This window comes from Sturnira hondurensis, unplaced genomic scaffold, assembly GCF_014824575.4.
Source record: "Sturnira hondurensis isolate 20B ecotype Veracruz unplaced genomic scaffold, ASM1482457v3 Scaffold0001221, whole genome shotgun sequence".
In the NCBI taxonomy this organism is placed as follows: domain Eukaryota; kingdom Metazoa; phylum Chordata; class Mammalia; order Chiroptera; family Phyllostomidae; genus Sturnira; species Sturnira hondurensis.
The window spans coordinates 4,307,233-4,327,880 of NW_028073852.1; the positions used below are offsets into that span (position 1 = coordinate 4,307,233).

The 20,648-nt window shown below is 45.1% G+C and overlaps 1 protein-coding gene across 1 annotated transcript in view; it reads left to right on the plus strand.

The window, feature by feature from the left end:
- Nucleotides 1-20,648, plus strand: part of GRB2 (growth factor receptor bound protein 2) — a 66,485-nt gene that overhangs the window by 38,515 nt on the left and 7,322 nt on the right. The window contains exon 3 of the mRNA XM_037065887.1: nucleotides 16,027-16,124. Within this exon, the coding sequence (XP_036921782.1) occupies nucleotides 16,027-16,124 (98 nt within the window). The remainder of the gene's footprint in view (nucleotides 1-16,026; nucleotides 16,125-20,648) is intronic.

Consider the following 20,648-nt stretch of genomic DNA (forward strand, 5'->3'; position numbering starts at 1 on the left):
TTTAATTTCCTATACGATTATTCTTAATATCCCCACCTATTTTGTACCTAACAATTATGCTTCTTAAGCATAATTCCCTGCACCTTCCCCCCATTCTCCCCTCCCCACTGATAGCCCTCCGGTTTTAAATAGGAGCACAGAACCAGAGAACACCGGTATTAGAGGAATGGGAAATCATTGAAGTATATTAAGCAGAAAGGCAGTCTAGCTTTTTTTAAAAAAATAAACTTTTAGATTTACAGAAAGGTTAAACAAGTTGGTTGTGTATACTCCACACCGAGTTCCCCATATTAACATGTTATGTTAGCATGTTGTATTTCTAAAGTTCGTGCTTTATTCACATTTCCTTAGTTTTTCCCTAATGCCCTTTTTCTCTTCAAGGGTTCCATCTAGGACACCACATTACGCTTGGTTATCATGTTTGCTCTGTCTCCTTCTGGCTGTGACAGACCCAGTTTACACTGTAGCGGTGTTGTTCTGGTTTATGGAGTTAAGAACTTCCCAAAGGGCTCAGAGTAAAAGCGTGAGGACGTCACTGAGTAATAACCCAAGCAAGAGATCATGGCGGCCGCACTGAAATGATCATAGCAGAAGTGGAGAGCTGTGTTCTGTTGCGGGGTCAGGGGGGATGTAATTAAGGCAATGCGCGTAGACAGGGGAGAAAATAGGTTCCCGGGTGGAACCCTTGGATTATTTAAACTTGTAAAAGTCAGTGAGTTAAGCCCTGGCTGGTGTGACTCAGTGGATTGAGCTCAGGCCTTCGAACCAAAGGGCCACCTGTTTGATCCCCAGTCAGGGCACATGCCTGGGTTGCGGACCAGGTCCCCAGTTGGTGGCACATGAGAGGTAACCACACATTGATGTTTCTTTTCTCTGTCTCCCTCCCTTTCTCTAAAAATAAATAAATAAAATCTTTTTTTTTAAGTCAGTGAGATAAAAAGAAACTAGCAAAGGAGACCAAAAGGAGCAGCCTGTTAGGGAGAAAGCAAACCTAGGAAGTGCTTTGTCCTGGAAGCCAAGAGATTGTTTTGCGGCAGAGGGGCTTGTCAGCCCTGTTATGTGCTGATAAGGCCGGTCGGATGAGGGCAGGGAATCACCACTTGGAGTCAGCAGCAGGGGCCCATTATCGACTTGTGTGAGTGGTTCCATGAGAGCAGAGCAGGTTTGGAGCCAGTTGGGGAGAGTGGGTGGGCCCAGGGGCAAGAGTGCAGGGAGCTGCTGGGGGGGGTGGGCGGTGCTTATGTGGATTTCACAGCAGAAAACCCCCTGCAGACTGGGATTTAACTACAGGCATGTGTGTGCAGAGGTAGTTAGGAGAGAGTGGACTGCTGTCTGCAGTTTGGAAATGCTGGGAGGATAGGTGATGGAAGGATGCACAGATATGTGATAAAGCACATGATGTTAATGGTATAATTTAGGTGGTAGGTAAGTGTGTTCAGTGTAGAATTCTTTTAACTTTGCTCTGTATTTGAAAGAGTTCATAATGTAATTTTGAGAGTGCGGGAGAGAACAGGAGGAAAGACTGGAGACAAGGAATATTGACAACTACTCTGAGGAGCTTTGATGTAAAGGGAGGAAAGAGATGAGGTGGTAGAATTAAAAGAAGCCTGTTCTCATCCCAGTCCCAAAGATGGGGGACGTAACAGCACTTTTATTTACTGATAGGAAAGATCCAGTAGAAACAAAAACAGTGATGATGCAGAAGAAAGGGAGATTACTGCAGTAATGACCTTGAGCAGGCAAGAAGAGAGGGGGTCTAGCATGGAAGTAGAATTTGGTTTTGTTAGGAGCGTGGACAAAAACCATAGAAAACATGGGGTAAAGAAACCGGTACAAGTAGTGGCATAAGTGCAGTAGGAGCTTTGTAATACCTCCTCTGGTTGCTTCTGGGTTGGTTTTTTGTTTGTTTGTTTGGCTGGTTTTTTTTGTTTTTTTTTTTTCTTTCTTTCTTTTTTTTTTTTTCAGTGAAATAGGAAGTGAGATCATCTGCTTGGGAAGGACGGTGGAGTGGATGAGGCTTAAGGAGATAGGGAAAGGCATGAGACAGTCACGGAGAACAGAGAGAAAATGGGCCAGGGAAGTACAGTGAGAGTCCGCGGGGGTCTCACAAGGTCTGATAACTAATAGTTAATGCTTCAGAAAGAGAGTGGGAAAAATGAAAGGAAAGCACTATCAAATTTTTTTAAATAAAGAAAAAAGACAACTTCTCTTAGCTGATGGTGTAGAGGGCCCACCAAATTCCCAGGGTAAAGAACAAAACCAGATCCACACTCAGATATATACTCAGATATCGCTCAATTTCAGAATGGCAAGAAGAAAGGGTTCCGAAAGCATACAGGGAGGGGTGTCCGACCCTCAGCCCAAAATTGTAAATTTACTTAAAGCTTTTTTCTGCTCATCAGTTTTCATTAGTGTTTATTTATTTAATGTGTGGCCCAGGACAACTCTTCTTCTAGTGTGGCCCAGAGACACCCAAAGGCTGGGCACCCCAGTCTTTATAACGAAATGACCACGAGACTGCCAGTAACCTACATGAGCAACTCCAAGGACAGAAAACAGTGTCCTTCAGATTCTGAGGTGAACTACTGTTCAGCTCCGAAATCTGTGGACTTCTGTACCCAGTCAAACTAGCACCCAGGCCTACGCATACAATCCAGGCGTTTTCACACGTGCCAGGACTCGGCGTGCTTGCTCTCCCAGCGCCCTTTCTTGGGAAAGGGTAGTGAAACCCTCGGATGAGTAAAATGTGAAACCTGAGATTCAGTCCATTTAACTGGGGAAAGTATTGGAGAAAAACCCAGAATGATAGATCTATTGAAGAGAGAAAAGGGTATTCCAGGCATTTGATACCATCCTTGAAAAAGTTGTAATGACTTAATGTAATAAAAACCAGAACTTTTTAAGGCCATTAGAACTCTAGGAAAAGCAGAAAGCCATCCAATAAAGGAATTATGATTTTTTTTAAGCCAGCCGGACTTTTTCTCTCAGAGCTGTAAGCTGTGACTTGGATGATGCATATTCGACTGTAGAAAACGGGATTTGGGTTCTGTTTGGTTCAGATTTGATAGCCTGATCATTGTGGGCGGGTCTCCTGTGCATAGCTATTCATGACGTTAGCACCCTTCCTCCACGGGGACAGGGTTATGAAGGTCTGATGATACCATCTGGGGGCTCCACACAGTCATTCCTTAGGTCACCATAATGATGTCTGATCATCTGTGGTTTGGGAAACGGCCTGTTATTGTGGGCAGGAGGGCGCACCCCCTGTGCCTGGGCCCTCCTTGCAACTGCAGACAGCACTGCTGTTGCTCAGTTCTGGCGTGACCCAGGACCCTGAAGTGGGACGTGGGTTTCCCGCTTCCAGCGCCACGTGAAACGAGGAAGCCATTCTTGTAGCATGGAATCCAGGGCCTGACAGACCCGTTGTTTGCACTAATACATCCTGTTATTTAGTCCTCTTAGTCCCTCTGTTCTCCACAGGTTGCGACATTTCTGTGGGATGAAAGTGCTGGTTTTCCAGGGAACAGTGTGTAGGTGCTCAGAGAGATAAAACTAATAGGCGGAACAAGGCTGGGCTTGTCTGCTTTAGATGGTAGGAGCCTGAAGCATGGGGGGTGTTCTCTGCTGCCCCCACCCCAGCCCTCTCTGCAGACCTGCTCTTTCTGCGCTCTGTGCAGCTGCCTGAAAGGCCACGAGAGCTGGCTAATTGCTAGAGAGGCCTCCGTTCCAGCAGTAAGAGGAGGGGTAATTCATTTAGCCTGTCTGTTAACAACAGCTATATTTGTCTCCAGTTCCATTAGGGAGGTACTCAGAAAACGTTGTCATGTTCGGAACTTTCATGTCCATTTTTCTTGATGAAAGTGTCCATACTTGGGGCCTTGTAAGAGTCCTAATGTCACTTTCGGAAGTAGAGAAAAGTATAAGTAATTGAATAAGTGTGTGTCAGGGTGTACTAGTTAAAGTGGAATAGTTTCATAGATTCTTAAGTTTTTCTGAACACTAAATACCTATTTGAATTGGTCGTGTGGAAAAGTGATGTCAGTTTTGTGTTGCCATTTTTAATTGTATAGCCATTAAACATTCCCTATATTCTTAAAGAATGGGATCTTCATAACTGCGGGATTACGCCTTTCATATATTTTCTTTTTCTTTTGTTTAAATGTAGTGGAGGATAATTAAATTTTATCTCAAGTTTTTTTATTATATCACCTTGAGAAGCCCATGAAAGTGAAATTTTATATTTCACCCTGCACTGTCTACCTTGTTTGTGCAGAGGGGGCCTTGTTGGGGGGGCAGTGGATTTAAGTCTGAAAGTAATGTGTATAGGTGTTTTAATGTTTATTTGAGAGTCTTTCAAAACAGTCAGATTCCCCCTACCCGAGTCGAAATTTCTCTCTCTTCTTGCCTAGCTTCCTGCAGGAGCCCTGCTGCCACTTCTGCCCCCTCAGATATGCCCGTCACACAAAAGCAGAACTGTGGTCTTGGCAAGCAGACTCAGCCTATAATTTCCCAGAATCCTCATTCTCCTGGTCAAAGCTCTGCACAGTCTGGTCCTGAGCTTTGTCTCTCTGGCTTCCATGGCTCTACTTTTCACATAACCCCCTAAAATTCAGCATTTCAATTCTAGACTGTGCTAAACCCCCTCCCACCTACAAGCCTCCACTCAGGTTCTTCCCTCTAATGGGGGGTGGGTGGGAGTATGTCTCCTCACATTCACGTCCTCCAGCCTCACCCCAAGCCTAGCTAAGACCTCCCCACACCTTGGGCTTCACATGAAATATTGCTGCCAGGCCAAGCTTTCCTCGACCCCCATCTCTGCATGAACAGATTGGATTGCCCAAGGCATGCTCCCCTACAAAGCCCCCTGGACTTTTCATCATAGAACTGACTGGGCCTGAAGCCATAATCACCTGAGCCCCCTTACTGTCAACTCCCTGCTGCATTGAGGGTCACTTCTCCGCTGTCTCTCCAGGACCTAGCATGGTCCCTGACTCAAGGTGGGCCCTCCCTGTGTCTGCTCCAAGTCTTTATACACTGGTCACATCCCAGATTATTTTATTAGGATGGAGTCCCAAGAATGGCTAGGTTAGTAGGTGTGAAGACTCAGGTCTTTAATCCCTATGACAAACTGCCCTTTATGAAACCACGTTACCTTACGTACTCCCTCCGGTACAATCATACCACCATCACTCAGCGTTCGCTTGTTTCCACCTCTGCCAGGGGAACCCTCCAAAGGGGGGTGGGGGTCTGTCACATGTCTGAGTGATAGACACAGACGACTGGGATGGGCCACTTGATTCGGCCATTCCAGGCATGCCCACATGAAATCCTGTCCTTGAAGATGTGTGGGCTAAAGAGCCTTCAGCTTTCTGGGTGGCACTTGAGCCAGGGTGGCTGATCTTATCTGTTACGTGGTTGTTTTCCTACAGTGGAGTAGCCTGGCCAGGGTGGTTACCAACAGGAAGTGACCGGCCCCAGAATCTGCCATGACCATCTGTCATTCAAACGCACAACAGCTCCATTACGGGGAGGGGTGGGTGATGTGTAGCCCATGAGAGGGTGGTGACTTCTGGCTTTTCCCAAAATTAAAATCACCTTTGAAAGGAAAGAGATGGCTGGGATGGGAGTAAAAGACAGAAAACTGTACTTGAACAACAATTAAAACTTTTTCGAAAAAAGAAAGGGAAGGGATGTCAGACCATTGATGAGATTCAGGAAAATACTATGGGGCAGCTGATGGTGATTGAGAGAACTGTGTGAGGTCCCAGGGTTCCTACTTTGAAGGTGGCTGAGGCGGTCATTGACCTATATACAGTGTTTCTCTCTTGTTCAGTAAATGTCTTTATTTTTCATAGTACCTGGCTGGATACCTTCTGGACAGACCTTGTATTTCAGATTATGCTTTCTATGCATGTTGGCTTTAAAAGAAAGAAAATTATATAGCCATTTTCCTAAAGCTTTTCAGAAAAATTGGTGGTTAACAGGGGAGACCACTGAGCCACATCTAATCATTGGTCCCTTTTGATTCCATCTCCCCCAAATACCTTGACTGTACCTCCTTCCCTCCACCCCATTCCGGGCACCATTGTCTTTCCGCACTTGTTCTTACAGCACAAGCAGCAGAATGGGCTTGATTTTTTTTTCTTTTTTTTTTCTTGGGGGGGGGTGCCTATCGGTGAAGGAGGAAACTTTATTCAGTGCAAAACAGCTCAGTCGCCATGCAGCACAGCATGGCTGTGAGACAGCCCTAGGGCAGGTTTCTCTCCAGCTAGACAGCTCTGCTCAGCTCTGCTCCTCTGTGGCCTGCTCCGGGCTGCTTCGCCCTGCACTCTGGTGCTGGGCTGCTCCGTCCTGTCTGCTCTGGTCTAAGCTGCTCTGCTCCTCTCTACGCCTGGGAGTTAAGTGTTTCATCTTAGCCGGGGAGGAGAGGAAAGTGTTTGAAAAATGCAAACCTGAATGTCACTCTTCCTTTGCTTCTGATTATCATACTTAGCAGTCCAGCTTGAACTCGGTAATTTGCATGCTGCAGGCTTTCTCCTAGACCACAGGAGATCCTTTGGGTCTCCCCTCAAATTCACTCTCTGACCACATCCCCCTCCCTCCAAGCTAGCTTTGGGTCCTCTGTGTTCTGCTCCCTAACCTGACACTAATCCACACTTTCGCTTCAGTATTGCAATTACCTGCTTAATTGCCTGCACTCACCTCTACCCTGGAAATGGGGTGAGGGCTCAACACTTCATCCCCAGTCCCTCTTCATCACGTGAGTACACACTGTCCTGATCTGAGGCCAGATTCGCTGCTTCAACAGTGGAAAGCGCAGGTGGAACCGGCTCTTGTAGATTAGAGTGGTAGCATTTTAGGTGTGAGGACCCCCGGTCTTGAGTTTTTCAGTCATAGCTCCTTATGCAGCTGACAGTGATTAGCTCAGTGACTAAATGTTGCTTTGTTTTTTCTTTCAGTTACATTCTCAGAGGTTGCTCTTGGGTCACAGGACAGCTGTAAATCAATAGAACTTTAGTTCACATCTTGAATCAATAAGGCCTTAAGTAAAATTTCATAGACTCTGCTGTTATTGATTGCGGGGGTGGGTTTGCTGGGAGCTCCTGTTGTGTTTTACGCCGGAGCAGCAGGAAGCGAGCAGACCTGAAGAGGCAGACCTGGTGGATGTGAGCAGGTTTGCCCGTCCTCGGAAAATGGGTGCCGCTCGTCCCCTGGGCCTCAGGGGCTTTTTCCCCCCCTGCTTGGTTTCTTAAGGAGAGGGTTGTAAAATTTGACCTAAGATTGAAAGCCTTCTGTTAGTAAACAAGATAATATGGATGGTAGCCAAATATATATTAGTAAAGAATTAGCTGCCCAGAGTGGGTTGCTTAGTTGGTTGGAGCTTGCAGGTTCGATCTCTGGTCAAGGCACATATGGGAAGCAACCAATCAGTGTTTCTCTTTCACATCCACCTCTCTCTCTCCCTCTTTCCCTCTTCTCCTCCCTCCCTCCCTGTCAAATCAATAAAAACATATCCTCAGGTGAAGTTTTTTTTTTAATTAGCTGAATTTGACATATTTTGTTTATTTCCAGTTAGGAAGTTCTGATACCATTAGTAAAGGTTCTACTTTTCAACTTCAGGAAGCTTAACCAGTCTTTTAGCTGATGGCCAGCATGTGGCCAAGAGAACTTACCTGATAGCAGGTTGGGAGGTCTGGCACATTCATTCCACTCACAGCCCTTGCACAGGCTAAGCAGAGCTAAAGATTCGAGCAAAGAGTATAACCTAGTTCACACTTCATCCAGGAAGTTTCCCTGTATCCCTTAAATGGGAGTTAGGTCTTTCTCTTTGATATTTGGAGCACAGATATTTTCTGTTGAATTGATACTTGCCATCATCATACCCATAACTCCCTCCCTCCTTGCTTTGTCACATGGCATGGCAACTAGCCCTTTTTCTAGACTGTAAGGTCTTTGGGAGGTGGATCCTTTGTGTCCTCCACCCATCTGGTGGAGGGGTTGTTGCATGGTACTTGCCTCGTATGGCCATCATAATTGCTGAATTTTTTAAGTGCACGGTATTTTCTCTCCTGCAACTCCCTGATATCTCTCTCTCTCCCTCTCTCTCTCTCTCTCTCTCTCTCTGTCCCCTCTCTGCACCCCCACAGCTGAAATTCTGGTATTCAGAGAGCGTTTTGCTCTTCTGTTGAGCGCTCAACTACACCAAAGAAGTATGTCTTCCATGAATCTCAGAACACCCAAGACCGCTGTTTTGGTGGAAACTCTTGGTGCCCCTTTGGTAGAGAGAGTTTATTTGGGGCAATGACTGTGCATTTAGGTTTCACTGCCTCTAGGTTTATCTGGGTGGCGTAATAGCACATGAGTGTGAACTACCTTCTGTTTCGTTGAAATGTCCTAGCAGCTTTCTTAATGACAGCTAAACCTGGAGAAATTGATAAAAGTATCCAATTTGGTTTATCAGAAAAGAGAAATATCCTGCCCTGGCTGGTGCAGCTCAGTGGATTGAGCATGGGCCTGTGAAGCAAAGGGTCGCTGGTTTGATTCCCAGTCAGGGCACATACCTAGGTTTCAGGACAGGTCCCCAGTGGGGGACACATTAGAGGCAACCACACATTGATGTTTCTCTCCCTCTCTTTCTCCTTCCCTTCCCCTCTCTCTAAAAATAAATAAAATATTTAAAAAAAAGAAAAGAGAAATATCCTGTAATTAGGTTGTCTTGATTGTTCATCTTCCTACATCTATGAATGAATGTATGGAAACATCATTCATCTCACCCCTACCACCCTTATAATGGAAGTCTTCCATCTTAAGAAATGCACGAGTCATCCTGACCTCTGAATATAATCATTTTGCATGCACCTGTGTGTCGTCTCTCATCCTCTTTTCTCTCCACATCCACCTAGCTGCCATTCAATGGAAGAATAAAGATTTGCAAGTTTTCCATACTGTCTTTTGTAGACATTTTGTTGGAGGAGTTGTAGCTCTAAAGTTAACAGCCTGCAAACGTCAATCCCCATCAAACATGCAGGCCGAACCAGGCATCTGAACATTCCAGGAAGGGCCCCCGTACTGAGAGGGATTCGCATGAATTAGAGACAGAGCTGCACCTCCTCTCTCCCTAACGCACTTCATATGAAAGTCTCCTTCCCCGTCCACCCATCTTAGGTTCCCACCTGAATAGCCTTTTTTTCTCGGAAAAAGTAGAAGCAGAGAGAGAGCTGGCGTGCCCGCTTCCGAGGTGCTCCGCCTGGACGTCTCCTGGCAGTGGTGCTCCAGTTACAGGAAGACTGCTCGCCTCATTCCGTCACTTCCTTTATTCAGCCTCTCCTTCCTCAGGTGTACAAAGTCATGACAGTTGGTCTTCTTTCTAGGGTCTGTTTAAGGGGCCACTGTTTTTCACCAAGGAATGTGATGATCGTGTATGTGTGGTGTTCATTCCTTTGTTTCTGCTCTCAGCTAGCTCTGTGATACTGTGTACATTACTTAGAACAAAGCCTCCACATACAAGTCAGTTCCTCAGAATATGCTAGGCGCCATTTGAAGAGCTATGGAGAGTGCACATGAAAATTGGGCACGGAGCAGCTTCAAGGTGCTTCAGTTTAGTTTAGAAGGGAACCAGAGCACACCAGTAAAGCGGTGGAAAGCAAGATGTCATAAGGAATAATACGTTGTTATCGACCATGATCCTCCATTAAATATAAAAATGAAGCAGAGAAAAGTGACCGCACTGGTTGTAAGCTCTGAACTGAACCTTGAAAGATCCAAATAGACGAGGAAGAGTGCGGTGCAACTAGAAGGAAAATGAACCACTCGGTGTGCTGAGAGGCTGCTGCAGGCAGGGCTAGCTCAGTGAGGTCGTGGGTAAGGAGGACAGGTAGGCGGGTTGTGGCCAAGCTACAAAGACTGGGACGTCAACTGAGGAATGATGTGGGTTGAGACTTTAACAGAAAAACAGCAGTGTCTGAACTGATGTGGAGTACTGAGCAGGTTGAGATCAGACTAGTTCAGTCGTTAACTCTGATGCCTGGACAGGTGGCGGGCCTTGGCCTTTTGGTCCACTGCTGTTCCCCATCAGATGGGTCTCTGTTGATAACAGCTGCTTAGAGATGGTGGAGAAGTGGAGGCTGGGCAAGAGGCAAGGGGTGCTGTTCAATAGCAGCAGTGTGGACATGCTGAGTGATTTTACCAGTGAGAAACTAGGGAGTTTGGGGATTCCCTTCCCTCCCTTCTTTCCACCCCTACCACCCTCTTCTTCATTCTTTTCCTTTTAAAATTATTTAAAGGGCAAAACTTAGCACCTCTCACCACCAAATGCCCTTTGGATTTCATTAGTTTGGTGAACAAAATCCTTTATTAACAGAAAGTAGTACAAAAAAACAAGGATTTAGGTCTTCTGGATCCCCCCCCGCCAAAATGAATCTTGTAGAAACACCCATTTCAAAGGGAACTAAGTGTAGCATTTCATGGCATAAATATTAATACTTTGGCTGAGAGAAGTTATTACTGTAATGTGAAATACCCCCTGATTTCAGATCAGTACATAAGTATTTTTAAATGAGTAGATTTTCCTTAACCCATGTAATAAAATAGCATAATTTGATGCTTACACACAATTTTATAGGCCTGCCAAAATTAGGAGAGTTTTAAAACTTCATAAATACATTTCAGTTCTTCTCAACTTTCTGGTCTTTAAGGGTCAGGGTCTTGACCAGGTCAAACAGTGCCTACTTGGCGTGTCTTTTTGGGGGTTGTAGTTGTTCAGCTTGGAGACTGGCCCGGCAACATGAACTTGAGTGCCATTTCTCTCTGTGTGCTCTCTTAAACCATTTAAAGTTTCTGGTAGGACCAGGAACGTTAATTCTTAAACGACCTTTAAGTTGGCCATCTCATCGGTAAAGTTCAGAATAACTTACCTACAGTGTGGGTGTTTTTCATGATTCTGCACACAGTAGAGCAGGCAGCGCAGCCAAGACGCTTTTCATGTGGAGCAAAAACTGTAGCAGATGGAGGTGGTGATTATAAAGACTTATTTAAAATGTTAGTAATGAATCAGTGTGGTTTGGGGCCAAGTCAGTAACCCATATCAAGGAAGTCTTAGAAGTTGAAGAGCACTCTAATAGTTTATAATAAAATATTATAATAGGCAACTGAGGAGAACTGGTTTTAAATGACTCTCCCAGCACTGCTATTCTAGCCAGGGCCCTGTAGAATTTTTCTTAGGGGTTCAGTCTTTAAAAAGCCCCTGAATTTCAGTATTGAAATGCAGTATTGACACGGCAGTATTTCAGCATTGCTCCTGGGGGGCTGACAGCCTGATTGTTGAGGAGCTGGGGAAAGCTCACTGGCTTATGCTGCATTTCTGTAATGCAGGGGCACCAGCTACAAGTGGTGTTTTTGGCTTGTTTGTTTGTTTTTTTAAAAGATTTTATCTATTTTTAGACATAGGGGAAGGGAGGGGGAAAGAGAGGGAGAGAAGCATCAATGTGTGGTTGCCTCTCATGCACCCCCTACTAGGGACCTGGCCCACAACCCAGGCATGTGCCCTGACCGGGAATCGAACTGGTTACCCCTTGGTTCACAGGCTGCACTCAATCCACTGACCCACACCACCCAGGGCACTTTTTAAAAAACTATTTGGAAACCTTCAAATTGGTATTGGTATAAGTAGGAAATTATCGTAGCCTTTAGAATGGTCTCAGATTGGGGGTGAGGGACAGTAGCAACAGTGAAGAATATTACCAGAATCACATAATATAGACAAGCAGAACCAGAACCCTTGGAATACTCTGCGCTGTCCCTGGTGAAGACAGTTTTATTTCCGGGAATGTCTCATTTTCACAGAGTAGTGATGGTAAGCCATCTCATGGGGGCTTCTGAAGTCTCACTCTGTTGTTTTCTGTTTCCCTCTGTGCTCTGGGCATGTGAAACGTTTCTACTCGAGGTGTGTGAGGCCCTGGTGTATTTTTTTTATCTGTGAGTTGGACCATAATAGTACCGTGTTCTCTTGGATGAAGTATTTCTAACTTTTAGCTGAAGTATGATATACATATTGAAAAGTTTATACATAAGTACACAATTTGGTGAATTTTCACAGACTAAACACACCCAGTGACCAGCACACGTGAAGTATAACAGCGACGCTTCAAAAGCCCCCATATGTCCCCTTCCATGGACTGGACTGGTTTTAATTGTCCTGTGTAAACTTTACATCATTCGTCATCTTTTAGGTTTCTCCTTGATTTGGACTCTAACATTATTTTTAATCCTTTCTCTTCTTTTTTGCAAAAAGAAAAAAACCTCACTGAAACTTGTCTCTTCCTCCTTTCGTAATCTCATCTCTTGATCAATCTGCTTCCGTTGGACCAGAGTGTTTTGTGGGGCTGCAAATCATAATTGGAGGGGATACGGAGGTTGGAATAGAACGTGCAGCTGTGGGGTGATAGCTAAAAACATTCCTTGGAATTTTCAGACAGATTGAAAATTTGGTTGTTGAACTCAGCTGTCAGCTGGTTCCCAGGTGATGAACAAGTCCTGGATGAGATGCTGGCCCTTGTGGGGAAGTGGTGGTGGGAGCTGCTTCCTCGTTCTCAGAACTCCGCTGAGGCTTTTAAAGATTGCTTGTGAAGGACGGGAGCTTTCCTCTAAAACCATAGCAAGTTAAACCGTCTTTGAGGTGCGAAGTTTACACATACATGGTGCTCGTCACTTTCTCACTGCTCCGCTTTAGACTCACTTATGTTAATTTGTGTCCTTTGCTGTTATAAACGTGTGAACAAAACTTGATTTTAAAAGATCTTTTGGATTATGCCATCGTAGTTCCAAGGCTTGCATGCGAAAGCTTATGTACCAGTGGTGCAGGTGGGTGGAGAGAACTGGTTGTGACTCCCAGGGTGGCCTACAGTTGACAGGGACACTCTTAGAGGCATGCACAGCCACATTTTGGTTTTCTGAATTCCAGAATGTTCCAGAGAACCAAAATTTTCTCCACTGGCATGCACATTACATTAAAAATAAACTAGCCCTAGCCCTGGCTGGTGTAGCTCAGTGGATTGATTGAGCAAAAGCAGGAGGACCTCAGTTCGATTCCCAGTCAGGGCACATGTCTGGGTTGCAGGCCAGTTCCCGGCAGTGGGTACACGAGTGGCAACCATACACTGATATTTCTCTTCCCCTCTAAAGGTAAATAAATAAAATCTTTTAAAAAATAAATTAAAAATTAATTTTTTAGAAAAAGCAAATAAACTAGCCCTGACTAGTAGGGCTCAGTTTGCTTTATTCCATAAAGTGAAAGAACACCAGTTTGATTCCCAGCCAGGGCTCATGCCTGGGTTGCAGACTCAGTCCCTGTCAGGGCACACGCCAGAGGCAGCGGTCCGTGTTTCTCTCCCACATCAGTGCTTCTCTCCCTCTCTTTCTCTCTGCCTTCCCCTCTCTCTGTAAATAAATAACATCTTTAAAATATATATATAAACCAAATGCATTAATTCTATATTTCCCTGCCTTCTTGGGGGCGAAAAGTATGCTAAACACCAAGTTATAATTTTGTTCTACACAGGAAATCATAGTTACAAATTGGTGCCGAGTCTGGGAATTTCCCTGGAGTTTCTTTTGTTGGGGGCTCACTTTTAGGGGCAAGTTTGCCTCTCTCTGAGTGAAGGTGACAGAAAGGTGTCACTATATGAACTCCTGGCATGAAAGTTATCCATAAATTCAAAGTGACCTTTTCCGAGTGATTACCTTGATTCTGTTGTCACGGCCAGTGGGCCGTGATCACCTCCTGACTCTCGTCTGGCAGGAATTTTAAAGGTGTTTGAAAAACTTGTCCGTAAGCCTAAAGTTCATCATCATCGTCGTCATTATTATCATTATTGAATGATGCTTTATAAAATAATTACCAGGCCACATTTTTCCTCAAATTTTTCATTTTGGTAGATAACAAAATCCTGGTTTAAGCAGCTTTTAAAATTGCTCCTTTGCCCTCGTGTTGTTGAGCCTGCGGTGGCGTCTGTGGGATGGCGGCCCCTCAGACCGCGGCCCCTTGGGTGATGCTGGCGTGTTTGCCCTCCTGTGCAGGGGCGCAGGCAGCCTGCGGAGCAGCTCCCTCCACACCATCGCCCTCCATACGCATTTTATCATTGTCTAGCAACTGAACCACTTGGCTGGCTATAGCACAGGTTAGTGTTTTGTTTTTGAAATGCAGATTTTAGCCCTGGCTGGTGTAGCTCAGTGGACTGAGCGCGGGCCTGCGGACCACACGATCACAGTTCAATTCCCAGTCAGAGTAGATGCCTGGGTTGCGGGCCAGTTCCCAGCAGGGGACTCATGAGAGGCAACCATACATTGATGTTTCTCTCCCTCTCTCCTTCCCTTCCCCTCTAAAGATAAATAAACAAAATCTGAAAAAAATTAAAAATAAATAAATAATAAATATAAAAATATCTAGAATATTTTAAAAAAGAAATGCAGATTTTAAAGTTACGAATGCATTTTACATACATTAGTTTGTATTATTGCTGTTATTTAAGAAAATGGGATTTTTTAGGGGGGAGGGGAGCAGTGATGAAAACAAACGAGTGTTCATCCCTGAAGCTGATGGGACCCACCAGTCACTGATTGGTTACAGAGCTCTCAAATCCACACTCAGAGAATTTGCCACCTCATCTCACATGCTTAGACTCAGTGACCTACAGGCAGAGGGCCAGAGCTTGCCCAGCCTCACAGATAGGCACCAGCATGGTGAAACTCTGCGGGGCATAGCCTCTGTGCAGAGCAGGACTCCCTTCCAGACTCATCTGGTGCATTGGGTAACACTGATTTGCTTCAGTGTTACCCAGTTCATTTCTACAGACTCTTACCAACTTCTTGTTAGAACTTTGTGTAATGTATTGTAAATTGACTACCACTTACTAGTCCATCAACATTTTCCTGTGTTCATCATTCTGGAGTTCAGCTCACATTTCTGTTCTTTCTTTTCGGTTACATACTTTTAAAACATGCCTTCTGCCTTTTGCTGTTTTTCAGAACTCTAGAATTCAGAGGGCAGCCTTTATCTATACCTGGATCTGTCCTGCAACCTAACAGTGCTCTACAGCAGCCATTTCCAACCTGTGTGACCCACGGAGTTTTTAAAATATTTTATTTATTGATGTGTGAGAGAGAAACGTCAATCTGTTGTCCCACTGATGCACTCATTGGTTGATTCTCGTGTGTGTCCTGACAGGGGTCTGACCATAACCTTGGTGCATGCAGGCGACACCAACCAACTGAGCTCCCTGGCCAGGGCTGCTAGAACTTTTAAAACACACGATACCTGACTATTTAGTTGGGCACTGACCTCTTTTCCCTTAGATTGTCAAATCTAAAAATTGACAGTAGCCAACACAATAGCTATCCTGTGTAAAAGAATGAAAATTATACCTTTTTTTTGTCAGATTGGCAAAAGAAATTTGGGGGTGTGCTACACAATTTTAGTAATTAGTTGATGTGTGCCGGGGGATGGAACCACTACTCTGCAGATTGTAGCGTTACAGCCCAGCCCGCCGTGTAACTCACGGGGAGCAGCGTTGGAGAGGACACTCACTGGGGTCTGACGGCCTGTGTGTGAGGCACTCCGGCTGGTAACCGTGGGGGGTGCGGTCACGTCTCTGGGCCTGTGCTCACCCGCTGGGATGCAGCGTCAGCGTTTGCTGTTCTCCAGAATGTCCACTCCCAAACCGACCTGTCGCCATGCCCTGTCATCATCCCGGCTGCGCTTCTACTGCAAGTTCCATGTTAGATGCCCGAGAGCCCGAATGCTCGTTGCCAGGGACAGTTTCTTTTTCTTTTTTAATTTTAGCTGTGAAGGCTGACATCATGCTGGTTGTTTGAAGTTTCAAGAAGTCTTTCTTGCATTCATGTACCTGATAATACTTCAAATAACACCTTTTACAGACGAAACTAAATGGCAGCATAATTGTCTTAACGGCTACCATTTTTAGAGTGAAAAGGACATGATTGATTTTTTTTTCTTGTCTTATTTCTTTTTAGGTTTTGAATGAAGAATGTGATCAGAACTGGTACAAGGCAGAACTCAATGGGAAAGATGGCTTCATTCCCAAGAATTACATAGAAATGAAACCGCATCCGTAAGTTTTACTCTGCTGCCCCCCGGGGTCAGGCCTGCCTGTTTGTTTCTAATAATGTTTTTAAAATTTAGATCACTGATGTGTGTGTCATACTTTTATTTCCCAGGGAATTAACAAAACATCGATTTTGCATGTTACTAATAGTTTATAATGGGCCCTAGCTGGTGTGGTTCAGTGGATTGAGCGCTAGCTTGTGAACCAAAGGGTCACAGGTGTGATTCCCAGTCAGGGCACATGCCTGGGTTGAGGGCCAGGTCCCTGATTAGGGGGACATGAGAGGCAACCGTACATGATGTTTCTCTCCCTCTTTCTTCCTCCTTTCCCCTCTCTCTAAAAATAAATAAAATCTTTATTTAAAAAAATAGTGTATAATGATAGTAAAATAGTAGTAGTGTGGGTTTCAGGTGAATAGTAATTATTAATCTTTAATGAAACAATTGTTTCATTTAAAACAATAATTCATATAGTATTACAGAATAGTGTATATATTTTAAATAATAATTGTCAGTGATCTTCAGATAATAAAACAACAGTTACACAGCTCCTTAATTCCTTTTGTATGAAACCCTTAGGGCCAGATATTTCATAATTCTGGGTTTGGGGGTGGGGGTTGAGTTTTATTTTAGGAAGGGTGCCTATCCCGTGGTTTTATGTCGATATGTTTGATTACCCCGTGGGACTGCATCTCAATGCCCTTTGTACCAGCCCAGCATGGTGCTTGGCCTATGATGGGCTTGTACTCACTGCCCTTGCTGTCCACTTACTGTTTATTTAAGAGAAAACAGAATGCTCTCCTGCTCAAAGCCGCCCAAGTGGTGAGCTTTTTTTCTTTTCGTGTTGTTTTAGAGCCCTTCCCATTCATACTGATACGTGACACTGCGGGACCCTTACAGACCACTCTCCTGCCCTCACCCCCACCTCTTTTCATTGGCTGTGCTCCTTCCCTAAAGCCGTCTTTCCCTGCTCAGCCGTCAGGGGGCTGAGGCTTTCGGTGTCCGATTGGAATGCCACTGAGACGTAACGAAGTTCTCCTACTTGGTTTGACACAAGTGATACGATTTCTTTTATTTTTTTATTTTTAGAGGGGAGAGGTTGATTGATTGACTGATTGATTCACTTATTTGTGCATTCATTTGTTGATTCTTGTATGTGGCTTGACTGGGGTTCGAACTAGCAACCTTGACTTACCAGGATGGCATTCTAATCAACTGAGCCGCCCAGCCAGGGCCACAGTGATAAGGCTTTTAGATGACTTGACCCACTTTGAATACCACCAGCCTGTTTGTCCCTCACCTTCATTGTCACCACTGTACTGTTTACCTGTCATTTCTCTTCCCCCAAGCACTGAAGGAGGATGTTAACTCCACCTTGCTCATACAGAGCTTACGGTGTTACAGAACTCGAAGGGGCCTTCAGGGTTGTCTGGTTCATCCCTCTTTATCCTGCAAATTAGACACTTCTAGTGTTTATACCACTGCTGCTGTTAACTTATGAATCCAGTTCTTATTCTCAGTATAGACTCACAGTAAGAGACTCACAGTGTAGAAAACTAGAGAGCGGTGTGTGAGTTTCTTCCCACGTACATACTGCTTTCAGAGGTAACTATCACTAGCAATTAAGTGTGGGCCAAATGCTACTTTATGAACTGAATCTCTTTTTAAAAGATGATTTCGCAACCCAGCTGGTGTGGCTCGGTTGGTTGGACATTGTCCTACAAAGCATGAAGTCGCTGGTTCGATTCCTGGCACAGCACATGCCTGGGTTGCAAATTTGGCCCCCAGTCAGGGCACATGAGAGAGGCAGCCAGTCCGTGTTCCTTACATCCATGTTTCTCTCCATCTTTTTCTCTTGCATTTCCCCTCTTTAAAATTAAAATAAAATAAATAAATATTTTTTAAAAGATGATTTTGCTTTCTCTAAAATGAAAGAAATGATTAGGGGTTTTACCATAAAGCCATCTGTTGGTTCATGCCTTGATCGTTAAACTCTCACGCAGTCTTTATTAGGTGGCAGAGACCGTGCTAGGTGCTAGTTAGATTACGGTGTAGTAAGATTTCCATGTAGTGAGCGTGGAGCTCTCTGAGAGATCACATCCAGGAAGCCTTAGCTTGCAGAGAGAAGGTTGGGTTGCCCTGCAACTTGGTAATGAAGAAATGTAACGTACACAGAGAAAGGTCTTTTTACTTCAAGAAGAACAAGGCACCTTATTTTTTTTTTTATAGATTTTATTTATTTATCTTTTTTAGAGGGGAAGGAGAGAGGGAGAGAAACATCAATGTCTGGTTGCCTTCCGTGCGTCCCCTGCTGGGAGTTGGCCTGCAGGGAACCAGCCTGCAACCCAGGCATGTGCCCTGACTGGGAATCGAACTGCGATCCTCTGGTTCGCAGGCCCGCGCTCAATCCACTGAGCTACACCAGCCAGGGCTCAAGGAACCTTATTATAGCTCGATAGAAGTCCATTGAATGATTGACAAGGTGAAAATCAGTCTAATTCATAAACTTCTTTTTTTTTTTTAGTTTTTGTTTGGAATCCGTACTGTCTTATACCTTCATAACTGTATGAGTTTGGTCTCTCATCCTGCTCCCTCCCCCACCAAAGATTTTTTAGGTTCCTTGGAGAATTTATGTCTTCCGCCTTTGCACTCCTGGAAAGTGTACTAAGCACAGCTTTGCATTCTCATAGCCACTCAGTGTCAGTACTTCCTTTGGGGGCTGTTGCGGGTGTGGGGATTTCATGGACAGCGCGTCGTCCATGCACTCACTGGGGAGAAGCAGTTGGGGCGTGGTTCCTGGGAGTGGGAGGGCCCCGTGGGTCACAGTGCGTCCTCCCTCCCTCAGTACCTGGAAGCCGAATAACACGTGCACTGCTGTTCCTTTAGCCAGTCCTCAAAGTAGGTCAAGGCCCGGCTGAACGTCTGTGAAAGCCAGAGGACAAGTGTTAACACTTAGTCTTTGTGGGCCGCGTGCGGCCTCCGTCATGGCCCACATTCTTCTTTTGAAGGTTTTAAAAACAGCCCTACATTGTGGGCCACACAGAAACTGGGTGGATTCAGGCCAAGGGCCCTGGTTTTCGGACTCCAGCACTAAATCCAGTGACAACAAAATCAACTTAAGTTCCCCCCCCCCCCATATTTCCAGGCAAAAAGGGAACTCAGCAAAACATCATACTGTAATGTTGGTATTAAATAAAGATGCCTGTGCCTCTCTGTCCTTGTTCCCTTTGGATTGTTTCAGTACCAGAGGCACTTCAAATCCAACTGTTAAGAAAACATAGGAAAGGCCCACTTCATGGGAAGTTGTGACTACTGCCCTGATTGGTGGGTCATCCTCTGAGGAGTCTCTTCATGCTGGTTCCCCACCATGAGGGACTATGAGTCATTGACTGGGGAGCATCCAGTGCAGGTGCTGCTCACAGACTCTGGCTGGAAACCCACTCCAAGCTCTGAGTGGGTTGCTAAAAAAGAACATGACCTTGTGCCTATGTGGTCCTCAGTCCTCCAGGCACATTTTCTGCTAGGGGACTGCTCTGTGGCCGGACACCTGTAAGTGCAGAGTCAGCGTCGGTTTCATGGCTGTGGGAGAGCACAGGGTACCGGGCCTCTCCCTTCTTCTTTCCCCTCTTCCCCCTCTCCCCTTCCTGTTCCCTGTTCCACCCCAAAACCTTCAGTTTTTGTTAGAAAGAGGGAAGCTTAGTCCACTGAGCCACACCAGCCAGGGCCGAGTTGAACATGGACTGTGACCCATTACAGCATTTGCGTTAACAGATGAAACACAGACCACAGCATGATCGCTGGCCTTAGTGTGGCGAGGTGAGTTGTAGACACGGGGGCAGACCCGCTCTGTGCTTGCACATTCAGTACTTACCGTTGGGAGCCTAAGGGCTGCAGTCGGGAATGAAACTGCAAAATAAGCGGTCTCCTCCCGTTAGCTTTCGTCTTTGCTATTTGTGTTGTGGTATAAATCCATCTTTTTAAAGATTTTTAAAATTTTGACCATAGCCACATAGTTACATATAAATATCAGCATTAAAAGAGGCTAATCAAACTTTGAAACAGTATAAAGCGCTGTGGAAATGTGGGGTGACAGTGTCTAACTGTAACTGAGAGTGATAGCTTTCCTCACATAGTGTGCTGGTGCTTACCTTGTGGGACGTCCTGGGGGGGGCAAGAGTGTGTGTGTGCACGTGGGTAGTAATGGCAGCAGATACAAAAGAAATATCTACTTAATAATGTCCAACTAATTTTTAATTTTTCAATCTGGGTGCTTATAACAGGGGTGTGTTTGCCGTGTATAAGTTCCAGTTAGCATGCTTTCTTCAGTTGAAAATAAAGTTGAGTCCATTTTAAGCTGGGGGCAAGAGCGCCCTGCAGCCGCATCTGTCTGTCTGTCTGTCTGTCTGTCTGTGCACCACCAGGGAAGGTCTAGAGACACACACATAGGGCTGCCAGCAGCTGCTGCCTCTGGGGAGTTGGAGGGAGGAGTCTAGCTTTTTATTTTTACTCCCCGCACATCCAGATTATTTTA